The sequence below is a fragment of the Macaca nemestrina genome, chromosome 15 (assembly GCF_043159975.1).
Source record: "Macaca nemestrina isolate mMacNem1 chromosome 15, mMacNem.hap1, whole genome shotgun sequence".
Lineage (NCBI taxonomy): Eukaryota > Metazoa > Chordata > Mammalia > Primates > Cercopithecidae > Macaca > Macaca nemestrina.
Window position 1 is genome coordinate 20,459,647 of NC_092139.1, and position 13,463 is coordinate 20,473,109.

General features: G+C 48.0%; 1 protein-coding gene and 1 long non-coding RNA gene across 2 annotated transcripts in view; one reads left to right on the forward strand and one right to left on the reverse strand.

The window, feature by feature from the left end:
* Positions 1-3,448, forward strand: part of LOC105496403 (uncharacterized) — a 33,730-nt gene extending 30,282 nt beyond the window's left edge. The window contains exon 3 of the long non-coding RNA XR_011613322.1: positions 2,976-3,448. This is a non-coding gene — a long non-coding RNA (uncharacterized lncRNA). The remainder of the gene's footprint in view (positions 1-2,975) is intronic.
* The window catches only part of LOC105496401 (hepatocyte nuclear factor 4 alpha), a 78,573-nt gene extending 70,337 nt beyond the window's left edge, over positions 1-8,236 (reverse strand). The window contains exon 1 of the mRNA XM_011766790.3: positions 8,153-8,236. Within this exon, the coding sequence (XP_011765092.1) occupies positions 8,153-8,201 (49 nt within the window). The 5' untranslated portion in view covers positions 8,202-8,236. The remainder of the gene's footprint in view (positions 1-8,152) is intronic.
* Positions 8,237-13,463: the final 5,227 nt, after the last annotated feature.

Here is a 13,463-nt window from a genome sequence, read left to right on the forward strand (position 1 = left end):
TTGCTTAAACCCGGGAGGTGGAGGTTGCAGTGAGCAGAGATAGAGCCACTGGGTGACATTGAGACTCTGTCTCAAAAAAAAAAAAAAAAAGAGGAGATGGAGAAACAGCAGGAGGACTTGAGTGAAGTCACAAACAGCCACCTAGGGTCAGGGCCAGAGCCATCGCCCAGGTCACTGATGAGGATAGGTCTGTCCCCTCCCTTTCGATGCCTCTCATCTGCCTCTTCCTCTGTGAAGGAGCCACACGGTCCCCTTGTAACATCTATGAACCAGCACCCCCAAAAGGAGACCCTGGGAATGCCAGGGCCCCAGAAGGCTCTTAACAAAGCCTTGTCCTAACTCTCCAGCCAGAGACAGTTGCATCCTGGGACCAGTTATCTATTCCTTAGTCATCTCTGTTGTTTCTACAATGATGCTAGCACCTAGTAAGCATCCAATCCTTTGCATATAGTAGGTGCACACTCTATAGGTATAATAATAATAATAGTTCAAATTCACATAGCACTTTCTATGTACTAGGCATTCAGCACTTTACAAATATTGACTTCGTTTATTTCTCACAACAACCCTATGAAGTAAATGGTATTATCATCAGCCCCATTTGACAGATGAAGAAACTGAGGCAAAAAAGATTGAGTCGGTCGGGCACAGTGGCTCAGGCCTGTAATCACTTGAATCATCAGGCGGGTAGATCACTTGAAGTCAGGAGCTCAAAATTAGCCTGGTGAACACGGTGAAACCCCATCTCTTCTAAAAATACAAAAAATTAGCCAGGCATGGTGGCAGGCACTTGTAATCTCAGCTACTCAGGAGGCTGAGGCAGGAGAATTGTTTGAACCCAGGAAGCAGAGGTTGCAGTGAGCCAGGATCGTACCATTGCACTCCAGCTTGGGCAACAGAGCAAGACTCCGTTTCAAAAAAAAAAAAAGATTGAGTCATTTACTCAAGGTCACACAGCTAGTAGGTGGTAGTTTGAACCCAGGCAGCCTGACTTGAGCTGCTAACCACTATGGTACCCAGCCCCCTTGGATGTTATTATGATGTGATAACTGAAAGAATGAAGATTTGGTGTCAGAGTAGATTTTAATCACCTATTTGCTGGGTGATGCAGGGAAACGCAACTTAACAACTCTGAATCTCAATTTCTTTGTTTACAAAATGGAGGTAATACTTCCTACTTGGATGGGCTATTGCGAAAAAGGCTTAAATGGGAGAAAACATATCAAATAGCTAGCATCTTGCCCATTACATAAAAGGAACTTAAATGAAAACAAATTTCCTTCCTTCCTTATGCTACAGGCATATGAGTCAGGAAAAACGGAAGGTGCAATTCCTTCACTTAAGCATCTCAGCAGGCTTTTTTTTTTTTTTTTTTTTAAGACAAGTTTCCCCCTGTTGCCCAGATTGGAGTGCAGTGGTGTGACCTCGGCTCACTGCAACCTCCACCAACTGGGTTCAAGTGATTCTCCTGCCTCAGCCTCCTGAGTAGCTGGGATTACAGGCACCTGGTACCATGTCCGGCTAATGTTTGGGTTTCACCATGTTGGCCAGGCTGGTCTTGAACTCCTGACCTCAAGTGATCCACCCGCCTCAGCCTCCCAAAGTGCTGGGATTACAGGTGTGTAATCCACCATGAGCCACTGTGCCCAGTCTCAGCATGCTTTTAGGAACAAGATTAATCAATCATGAAACAACCAGACAAGTCTCGAGATACTTTCAGTAAAGGACGGAATTAATTGCAGTCAAATACAAGTAAAATCAGAGCGGTGTGGGGCCAGGCTCCAGGCCTTTTCATATGCTGTTCCCTCAGCTGGGAACACTCTTCTCCACCATCTCTTCTCCCAGCTGACTCCTGCTAAACCTAGGTTCCAGCTTAGATATCAGTCTACTCCTCCAGGGTCAAGAAGTCGGTGACCCCTTCCCCTTCTCCTAAGTCCCTCTGTATCCCATGGTGCCTTCTCTGTCCTTATCATGGCACTCTGTCTTTGGTTGCTGCTGGCTTGTCTGTCTACCCGCCAAATTGGGTACTGTTGAAGATCTGAGGCAAAGTTGTTTTTTTTGGTTTCATTTGTTTGTTTGCTTGTTTTGTTTTGTTTTGTTTTTTTGAGACAGAGTCTGACTCTTGTCGCCCAGGCTAGAGTGCAGTGGCATGATCTTGGCTCACTGCAACCTCAGCCTCCTGGGTTCAAGTGATTCTCTTGCCTCAGCCTCCCAAGTAGCTGGGATTACAGAGGCCCACCAACATGTCTGGCTAATTTTTGTATTTTTAATAGAGCCAGGGTTTCACCAGGTTGACCAGGCTGGTCTTTGACCTCAGGTGATCCACCCACCTCGGCCTCCCAAAGTGCTGGGATTACAGGCACGAGCCACCACATGAAACAGAGTTTTATCCTCCTGTGTTCCCCCAGTGCCTTACAAAATGCCTTAAATACCATAAGCCTCCAGTGGAAGTTTGTTGAAGAAATGAACAAATGAACAATGAATTAATGAATACGGGAGGCTTCTGGGTGGAGGCAAAATGCACTCTGGGTATCTAGTTCCTCTGTTTACTAAATGGGACAAAGTGAGGCAGTGGTTTCCATACCTCAACTGAACTGCATACCCTAAATCACATAAGGAGCTCAAAAAATTACAGATTCTTGGAACTCACCCCAGGAGACTCTGATTCACTGGGTCTGGAGTGGAGTCCCAAAATTTGTTTTAAAAAGTTTCCTATGTGCAACCAGGGTTGTGAATCATAGGGGCTGAAGACTTAATTGAGGTAGGATGGGAAGGTGATGTGGGAGGGAGATTGGGGAAGGGCTGGAGAGGGGCCATATTTTGAGAATGAAGGGTGGGAACTGCCATAGCCTGATATTGAACACAGTCCCATAGCCAGCCAGCATCTGGGGTCCTACTCAACTTTGGGCCTATCCACCCTTCACAAGGACACAGCATATTTGTTATAGCTTCTATTACCTTTTCTCTTTCATTAGCTCATGGAATCTTCACAACAACCAAGGTTCATTTGATGGGTGAAGAAACTGAGGAACAGAGAACTGAAGCAAAGCACCATCATCACAGAGCTTCAAGGGACAGAGCCACATCACCAAACTGTCTCCGACAATGGCCTCGGATTGGTCCTCAAGCTGATGCTATTGGTCAAAGGGACTAGGCCTATATAACTGGAAAAATTAGGCTCACCCGGCACTGAAAAACAGATATGCAGTATTGCCCTGATGGAAGATTGTTGACATCCCCTATCTCTTCACTTGTCCTGTCTAGAGCACTTGAAGGTGCTGCTATTCCAGACCACCTCAGCTCACCCCTTCTTATCCATCCATCCATCCATCCATCCATCCATCCATCCACCCACCATCTTTTCATCTCCCCACTCATCACATCATTTGTCCATCCATCCTTCCCCTAACCACCTACCCTTCCTACAAGGAGATTCGAGGTACTTACAGAAATGGGCAACTACCAAAGAAGCAAAATAAACAACCAAGGGAAACTTGTTGAAAGGAAAATAAGGGTAGAAAAGTCATAAGGCCAGGAGTCAGGTTAGCACACAGATATGTATGCTTAGCATCTCATCCTCACAGTTACTCAGGGTAGTCCCAGATTGGCACTGAGCAAGGTCCTGGCACTCAATGCAGAACACCACAAGAGTCACAGTCTACTCTACTCCACTGTGGTAGACACTCCCTAGAACTACCTTGTTCTCCTATAACACCCTGGGGTTATATGTGCTCCAGGGTACATTTGGCTTTCTGGAGACATTTTTCATTGGCCCAACTGATGGGGAGAGATGTTACTGGCACCTAGGGAGTAGAGTAGAGGCCAGGGATGCTGCTTAACATCCTACAATGCACAGGACAGCCCCCCACCACAGAGAATCTTCCAGGCCAAAATTTCAACAGTGCTAAGGCTGAGAAACTCACTTATACCAGAGCCTCAGTTCTGTTTGAAGCAGGAGTGTGCCACACCCCAAGAGAAACATCACTGGTCTAGGCCTGTCTTGGCTTTCCCATCTCTTCCCACTACATACTTGTCTTCCCAGTTTTCCTTGAACCAGGAGGTTTCTGGGGAAGTTTTGCTTTTGGATAAAAGAAACAAGGGCACTGAGGAAAACCTCAGTGCAGCTTCGGGCAGCTTCGGGCACGTAAGTCCAGACATAACAACTGATGCTGGGACAGCCAGCTTGGGTTATAATGGGGCAAATACAAGGACCAAAGCCAATGCAGTGAGGAGGGCAGACAGGAAGGAAGGGAAGAGAGTGGGATCTGGCTGACATTGATGATCATCGCTGTAGCGCTGTTTTCAGCCCATCATTTCACTCATCCAACAAATGCTTATTGAGCATTTCTTCTGTGCCAGTCACCATGTGAGACATTGTGAGACAAACAAGGCTGAACCAACTACTCAGGTCCCAGAGCTCACGGAGTTTATAGTCTGGTGGGAGAGCCAGACACCACAATTCACACCAGCAACTATCTGATCAGAGCCATGAGGAGAACCGCAAAGCCAAATCCAGTGTGCCGTGGAAGCACCGGTCCACAATTCACACCAGCAACTATCTGATCAGAGCCATGAGGAGAACCGCAAAGCCAAATCCAGTGTGCCGTGGAAGCACCGGTCCACAATTCACACCAGCAACTATCTGATCAGAGCCATGAGGAGAACCGCAAAGCCAAATCCAGTGTGCCGTGGAAGCACCGGCAGTCCAGGGAGGGCCAAGTCCGCCCAGCATCACCACACCAAAGAGCAGCTCTTTAGCGTCCTGCTAAAGCTCAAAAACATGAAACCACAACGATGATTTCTTGCGTGCTTACTCTGGACCCAGCACTGTTCTAAGCACTCATGTGTTCTTCCATTTGATCCTCATAACAGCCATGTCTCCCTCTGTCTCTAATTGAGGCTGTGCTATGTGCCATGTCCCTGACTCACCAATGCACCTCTACTATAGTCATCTTAGAAGATGATTAATGTTATCCCCATTAGGGCACCCCAGAAGAAGGTTTTTTATTTTTTTGTTTGTTTGTTTTTTGTTTTGTTGTTTTGTTTTTTTGAGACAGAGTTTTGCTCTCTTGCCCAAGCTGGAGTGGCAATGGCAGTGGCATGATCTTGGCTCAATGCAAACTCCACCTCCCAGGTTCAAGTGAGTCTCATGCCTCAGCCTCCCGAGTAGCTCGAATTACAGGCGCGTGCAATCATGCCTGGCTAATTTTTGTATTTTTAGTAGAGACGGGGTTTTGCCATGTTGGCCAGGATGGTCTCAAACTTCTAACCTCAAGTTATCTGCCTGCCTCAGGCTCCCAAAGTGCTGGGATTACAGGCGTGAGCCACTGCGCCTGGCCTGGGAGAGGGGTTTGTTTCCTCGGAGCACTAGTTTCTTTTCTCAGAAAGTGAATTTTTCTTTTTTCTTTCTTTTCTTTTTTTTTTTTTTTTTTCTGGAGCCTCCCGGCAGACTTCACTAGCTCATTTTACAGATAAAGCATGCGAGGCTCAGAGAGGGGTAATGATTTGACTCATAAGACCACACAGCTTTTTTTTTTTTCTTTTTTTTTTAAGAAAGGTGGATCTAGGATGCTAGGATGCTAACCCAGATGTATTTTATCAAAAATATCAAATCAGGGTCTTTCAGCCACTCTCACACACATATACACAGTTACATATACACTGCAGCGAATGTTCCACTGCCCCAGGACAAAAGTGCTCATTTTTTATGGATGTGCTGCAAGGTCATTGGAGTTCTCCTTTCTCTATCCAGCCATATCTGTGGCCTAGAGCAGAGGGCCAGCAACAGTTGGATTGTGTCAGGTCTCGAGTCATGATATTTTTTGTTTGTGTGTGTGTGTGTGTGTGTTTTTTAATCTTGAACCTTAGTTTTCTCTTCTGTCCTTGGAGATTACAATATTATTTATCTCAGACGGCTGTTTGGAAAATGAAACAGCTGTCTGAGAGATAATAGTAGAATATCCACTAACCCATTCATCCATCCATTCACCCACCTACCCATCGATACATGCAACCATTCTAATAATTGCCGAATGCTTGCTATATAATGAGTACGACACAGGGGCAGAGATGAAGAGATATGAGGACACCCTACAAGGTGCAGAAACTTGGGAGACAGTGAAAGGCTGTCAGGTTATATTATTGTATCATCCTTTAAGAGACACTGTGGGCCGGGCGCGGTGGCTCAAGCCTGTAATCCCAGCACTTTGGGAGGCCGAGACGGGGGGATAACGAGGTCAGGAGATCGAGACCATCCTGGCTAACACAGTGAAACCCCGTCTCTACTAAAAAATACAAAAAAACTAGCCGGGCGAGGTGGCGGGCGCCTGTAGTCCCAGCTACTCCGGAAGGCTGAGGCAGGAGAATGGCGTGAACCCGGGAGACGGAGCTTGCAGTGAGCCGAGATCCGGCCACTGCACTCCAGCCTGGGCGACAGAGCGAGACTCCGTCTCCAGAAAAAAAAAAAAAAGAGACACTGTGGGGCCTTCTGTTCACCCCTAGCTTAGCCCTATGACCTGGGCTGTCCTTCTCCAGAAGCTGTCTGGCCCCTTTGAGAGACAATGTCTTCCTCTAGCCACAGGTTCAACCAAGTCATCCATTGGCATCTTTACTCTAGGTCTTAAAACTGTGGATTAAGGGTGGCCTCACCCTTTAGTTATGCTATCTCCTCTAATCTCCCCACCCTCTGGGAGATAGGTCCTGTTGTTATCTTCATTTTACAGATGAGGAAATAGGTTCAGAGAGGGGAAGTGTCTTGCCCAAGGTCACACAGCTGGTATGTGGGATGGGTTCCCAGGCTGCTGGTTTCTTCAGCCTCTGCCATTTCCAGTGTATCACATATTCCTGTTTGATGGGGGTCAAAGCAGATTCTGCCTGACTAGAGTCAGGAGATCAGGCCCTGATTCTGTCATTCACTGGCCCTCTGTCTTCAGCAAATGATGACATAAATGTTGATTACATCTTTGCAACGCGCGTGGTATCACCCTTGCTCCCCACGGCATCCACCGTGATCTTAAGATACCTCCTAATCCTGTCTCCACTTCAGAAAGAAAGCAAGAGGCACATGAATGTTGAGTCGTGCGACAGAGTCACAACTAGACCCGAAGTCTACTGGATTCCAGAGGCCAAGTTCTGTGCGGGTGTGTGATTTGAACAGGTTTATAAAATGCACCCAACTTTTAAAAATCCAAAATGCGTCCCCAAAAGATAAAACATTCTCTTGAATTTCCTTCCTCAGAAACAAACCTGTCAACAATTTCATCGTGTCATTCCATGAATTTTATATGCGTGGAATGTACATGTATACGCGTGTGTACATATATACATCTATGACGTGTATGTACATGTATACATCTATATCCGTTTCACTATCAGCAACTATACAGTTCTTCAGTGTACCGTTTTCACTTAATGTAACTGAGAGGTTCTTCCTTGTCACACACAGATATGCGTTTTTTCCTTGAACAATGGGATAGCATTCCATTGTAAAGACGCCTCAAGCTTTATTTACCTGTCTTCCCTCTGCTGAGGGACATTGGGTTACTTCCAATGTGGGGCTCACCCTAAGGAGTGAGCCTGAGCCTTTCACCCCCAGTAACACACGCTTTCTTGCCCTGCATCTGAGTTTCACGCGTCCGCACAAGATATTTTCCAGCGCTCCACGCTGCGCGGCGCTTTCTACCTCCTTCCCATTATCCAGAGCCAAAGGAGGTGCGGAGGGACCCAGGCGCCCAGGTCCCACGCCCAGCTTGACAATGCACCAGCAACGTGACCTAGGCCCAGCAAGGCTCTCCCGGTGGACCTCAATTTGCCCCGCAGCGAAGCAGGACGGTGCTTCCAAGCCCCACCCTCTGTGGGGTTTTGAAAAGACCACCGAGATGCATTCCCAGGAAGGCCTCTGGACAGACAAAATGAGCCAAGCTCCTGCCTCGGGGCTTCTGGGCCCCTCCCAGCACTTCTCGCACCAAACAGGCCATGCCCCGGCTTGAGAGCTTAGGGAAGCAGTCACGTTGCCTCCGTGGGGCTTCCTGCCCTTCCAGTGGAGTTCTAGGAGGGGCTTTGGGCCCGTAAGAAACACACGGGGAGGTGTCCCACGGCCTCCCAAAGCTGACCGCAGCCCCGCCCTGTCCAGTCTCCCCCCAGCCCCACTTACCATAAGAACTCTCCACTGGAGCCCCGAGGGGCGCGTTCACACTGACCATGGCCAAGCCCACCCAGCCGGAGACCCGGGGGCATGGAGGAGCAGGGGCCCGCTCACAGCAGCAGCAGAGCCACCAGGAGCCAGTCCACCAGGAAGGCGGTGAGTGCGGCCAGCTGCCACCACCCGGTTATCTTATTGATTCTTCTAATCACCCAAGGTGGGTGGATACGTTAAAGAGTAACCAGTCACTTAGGGAACCTGCCGCTGGGGACTGTTGCTGTCTCCATGGCAATGGCGACCTGGCCAGACCTGAGGTCCACTCGGGTCCCAGTCCTGCACTCTGGGGTTAGGGGAACCCAGAGCCAGGTGTATGGGGGCATCAGCCCCCCAGTTTGAGGACAGGGCCTGAGCAGAAGGGGCTGGAGAGGTGAGAGTCCAACCTGGGTTGGGTTTTATGGCTCCAAACTATGGGTGTGTCACCATGCAGGAAGTAGTGGGAAAACCGAGGGAGGGGCAGGTGGAGAACTGTGTTTAGTGAGTGCCTACTGGATGCTGGGAGCTGCATACAGGCGTTATCACATTTAAATTAAACCTTTTTTTTTTTTTTTTTTTTTTTTTTGAGACAGAGTCTTGCTCTGTCGCCCAGGCTGGGGTGCAGTGGCCGGATCTCAGCTCACTGCAAGCTCCGCCTCCCGGGTTTAGACCATTCTCCTGCCTCAGCCTCCCGAGTAGCTGGGACTACAGGCGCCCGCCACCTCGCCCGGCTAGTTTTTTGTATTTTTTAGTAGAGACGGGGTTTCACCGTGTTAGCCAGGATGGTCTCGATCTCCTGACCTCGTGATCCGCCCGTCTCGGCCTCCCAAAGTGCTGGGATTACAGGCTTGAGCCACCGCGCCCGGCCTAAATTAAACCTTGAGATGAAGAGACTGAAGGACAGAAATTGCATGCCTGGAGTGTCACCGCTAGTACATAGAGGTGTTATCTTGCTTTCATCTAACATATTTATTGAGCACCTACTATGTGCCAGGCCTTGTGCTAGATTCTGGTGATATGGAAATGAGCAAAGTAGATGTACCCCCAAAACTTGTGGACTAATGGAGGAGACCGACCTTAATCAGATCGTCATTCAAAGATACTGTTACAAACTGGAGGGTGATATGAGGGGTGGAGAAACATGGGTCTGCCTCCAGGCCAATGGGACAAAGTCATCCTGTCTGGTGCCTCCTCTGGTCTCCTTCCCCATTCTAAATTCAACCTGCTGCTGAAACCTGCACACCCTGTTTTAGCTCCCTTACATGTTAGACACCTACCACCTAGGTTTTTTTTTGGAACAGCCCCATTTCTTTTGTCTCAATTTTGGATCTCACCACCTGCTTGGGGATTCTGAAATCAAGGTCATTCATCCTGTTAGAACTGAAATGAGAACAGTGAAACAAATTCTGGACTCAGAAAAATCAGAAAACTCCAGCTCTACTGTTTCCTTGCTGTATGTTTTTTGGAAAATTATTTCATTTCCTTATAGAAATACCTAGCTCATAGTTTGCCCTGCCTCTAAAATAGCTAATTGATACATTCCTATTTTCTCCTCATAGTCTCTTTTTTCAGCTTTATCAACCACTTGAGAGGGACCTTCAGCCACTATGGATGGACATGGGTTGCACTAAAATGCCCTTTCTTTTGTAAAACAACAGTGATAACAAACGTTAGATTTTGGGGCTGGGCGTGGTGGCTCATGCCTGTAATCCCAGCATTTTAGAAGGCCGAGGCGGGCAGATCACGAGGTCAGGAGTTTGAGGCCAGCCTGACCAACATGGTGAAACTTGGTCTCTACTAAAAATAAAAAAATTAGCCGGGCATAGTGGCACACGGAAGGCTGAGGCAGGAGAATCGCTTGAACCTGGGAGACAGAGGTCGCAGTGAGCCAAGATCGCGCCACTGCACTCCAGCCTGGGCGACAGAGCGAGACTCCATCTCAAAATAAATAAATAAATAAATAAATAAATAAATAAATAAATGTATGTTCGATTTTTTTTTAAAAAAAAGTATTAATATTCTTGGTTGGGCGCAGTGGCTCATGCCTGTAATCCCAGCACTTTGGGAGGCCGAGGCAGGTGGATCACTTGAGGTCAGGAGTTCGAGACCAGCCTGGCCAACATGGTGTAACCCCATCTCTACTAAAAATACAAAAATTAGCTGGGCGTGGTGGTGAGCCCCTGTAATCCCAGCTACTTGGGAGCCTGAAGCAGGAGAATCGCTTGAACCCAGGAGGCAAATGTTGCAGTGAGCCGAAATTGTGCTACTGCACTCCAGCCTGGGTGACAGAGCCAGACTCCATCTCAAAAAAAAAAAAAAAAAAAAGTATTAATATTTTTATATGGGGGTGGGGGAAGTTTGCTAACCCTATGTCAATTTCCCAAAATGTTCTAGAGATTTAAGTGTATGTAACCCCCTGAAGTGGCATCATGGGGTCACATAACTAGGAAGGAGCCGACACAGAACTAGAATTCAGCATCATCTGACCCCAAAGTCCATGCTGTTTCAACAGGTCTCACATCGCCTTCTTGAGCACCAGGATAATGAGAATGACAACCACTGGCATTTATGAACTGGTTAGTTTTGTCAGCATTGTATGTTCTTAATGTCATTGAATTGTCCCAGTCAATATTCCCATTTTACAGATACAAAAACAGGCTCAAGAAGCTTCATTGAATCTGTTCTTTTTTTTTTTTTTGAGACAGAGTTTTGTTGTCTTGTTGCCCAGACTGGAGTACAATGGCACAATCTCAGCTCACTTTAACCTCTGCCTCCTGGGTTCAAGCGATTCTCCTGCCTCAGCCTCCCAAGTAGCTGAGATTACAGGTGCGCACCACCACGCCCAGCTAATTTTGTATTTTTAGTAAAGACGGGGTTTCACCATGTTGGTCAGGCTGGTCTGGAACTCCTGACTTCAGGTGATCCACCTTCCTCAGCCTCCCAAAGTGCTGGGATTACAGGTGTGAGCCACCGTGCCAGGGAAGAGATAAGCAAAAAGTGCCACTGTAACGTGGGAATTCCATGTGATCTCTTGGGTTTTCCATTTCTGATACTGCCTTCAAGAGCCCATTCCAAAAAATAAAGTAGGAAAGATATAGTCTAAGAATAATGAACTCACAACAGTGTCCTTAATTCTCTCTCTTTTTTTTTTTTTTTTTTTGAGACACAGACTTGCTCTGTCACCCAGGCTGGGGTGCAGTGGTGCAGTCTTGGCTCACTGCAACCACCACTTCCTGTGTTCAAGCAATTCTGGTGTCTCAGCCTCCTGAGTAGCTGGGATTACAGGCGTGCCCCACCATGCTTGGCTAATTTTTGTAATTTTAGTAGAGACAGGGTTTCACTGTGTTGCCCAGACTGGTCTCGAACTCCTGGCCTCGAACTCCTGGCCTCAACTATCTGACCGCCTTGGCCTCCCAAAATGCTGGGATTACAGGCATGAGCCACGACGCCTGACCTCTTAATTCTCTTATTTCACTCATTTCCAGCGTTTAGAAATTAGTACTCACTCCACGCCTCATTTATCTCATCTGTAAAATGGAGCAATAGTGTATGTGCATGCACTTGTGCATTGATCTAGCCTTCTGCAGAGCAGGGCCCAAAGCGCTGTTAGTTCCTTCCCCTGGTCTTCCAGTTGAGCTGGTTTTCCTCTCACCCATCTTCCCCCACCCAGTTCCCATTCCTTGTCTTTTGACCCTCTTGGGAGCTGAGAGAAGGAGGGACCAGAAAGAGCCACTACACGGGATCTCAAAAGACTTTATTGGGGGGTGGGATGGGAGGGGGTGACATGCACAGGATGAGAAAACTCATTCCATCCAGGACAATGTAGGGACTCCACGGAAAAGGGCCTGTTTTCCATCCCAGGTCTTCAAAGGAGGAGCTCTCCAGACAGGCAGGGAGTGGGCCCCAGCTGCAGGGCAAGGTCTGAGGGAGGAGATTTTACTATCTCTGGAGACAAAAGGACTTTTGTGTGCTATGATCCCTGGGTGGGATGGCGGGGAGAGGAGAAATGGTTTATTGGAATGAGAGTAAGATGATATGGAAGAAAAAGAATCAGAGACACAGACAGAAACAAAAACAGGCAGGGATAGAACGGACAGTAGACAAAAGAGAGAGACCGAGGCAGAGACAGAAAGAGAAAAAAAGGCCCAGAGAGAGTCCCCTCAGGCCATCTTTGGTTTTCACTTCTCAGTTCTGAGAGCCGAGGAAGTGGGAAGGGGCCGTCAGAGACTGAGCTCCCACCTTGGCCATCAAAGACAAGCTGTGCAGCTCTGGGTAAGTTACACCCTGCTCTGAGCCTCAGTGTACCCATCTGTAAAAAGGGGGGCCTAGACTCTGTGGTGGCTCCAATACCATGCAGTGGGGGTGGGGGTGGGGGATGTCCACAAGCCAATTTCAATGTTTTTTGAAATCATGGATCTGAAATGCGCCCGACTCAGGGAGGGAATCACAAGTCCTCAAAGGCTGCCCAGAAACTGGTTGACTGTTATGGAATGAATGAAAGCAGGTTTCCTTCCTTCCTTCCTTCCTTCCTTCCTTCCTTCCCTCCCTCCCTCCCTCCCTCCCTCCCTCCCTCCTTCCTTCCCTCCTTCCTTCCTTCCTTCCTTCCTTCCTTCCTTCCTTCCTTCCTTCCTTCCTTCCTTCCTTCCTTCCTTCCTTTTTTAGACAGAGTCTCGCTGTGTCCCCAGGCTGCAGTGCAGTGGCTCGGTCTCTGCTCACTACAACCTCCGCCTCCCAGGTTCAAGCGATTCTCCTGCCTCAGCCTCCCGAGTAGCTGGGATTATAGGCGAGAGCCACCACTCCTGGCTAATTGTTGTCTTTTTAGTAGAGATGGAGTTTCACCGTGTTGGCCAGGCTGGTCTCAAACTGTTGGCCTCAGGTGATCCACCCACCTCAGCCTCCCAAAATGCTGGGATTACAGGTGTGAACAGCCACACCTGGTGGAATTCCTTTCATTGGATGGACAAAGTCATTTGGGTTTGGCAAAGCCTGAGAGTTACAAAACTGAGGTGCCAGGTTTTTTGTTTGTTTGTTTGTTTTTAAATAGAGATGGGGTATTGCCATGCTTTCCAGGCTGTTCTCCAACTCCAGGACTCAAGTGATTCTCCCACCTCAGCCTCCCAAAATGCTGGGATTATAGGTGTGAGCCATTATGCCTGGTCCTAAGGTGCCAGTTCTATGCCTTCCAGCCTTGGTTCTCTGAGAACTGAATTAATGAAAGATGCAGGACTCTTTCCCGGAGGCCCACAAAAAGAAAGATGCAACTAGGAAAGAAGGCAGGCAAGGAGGTCAT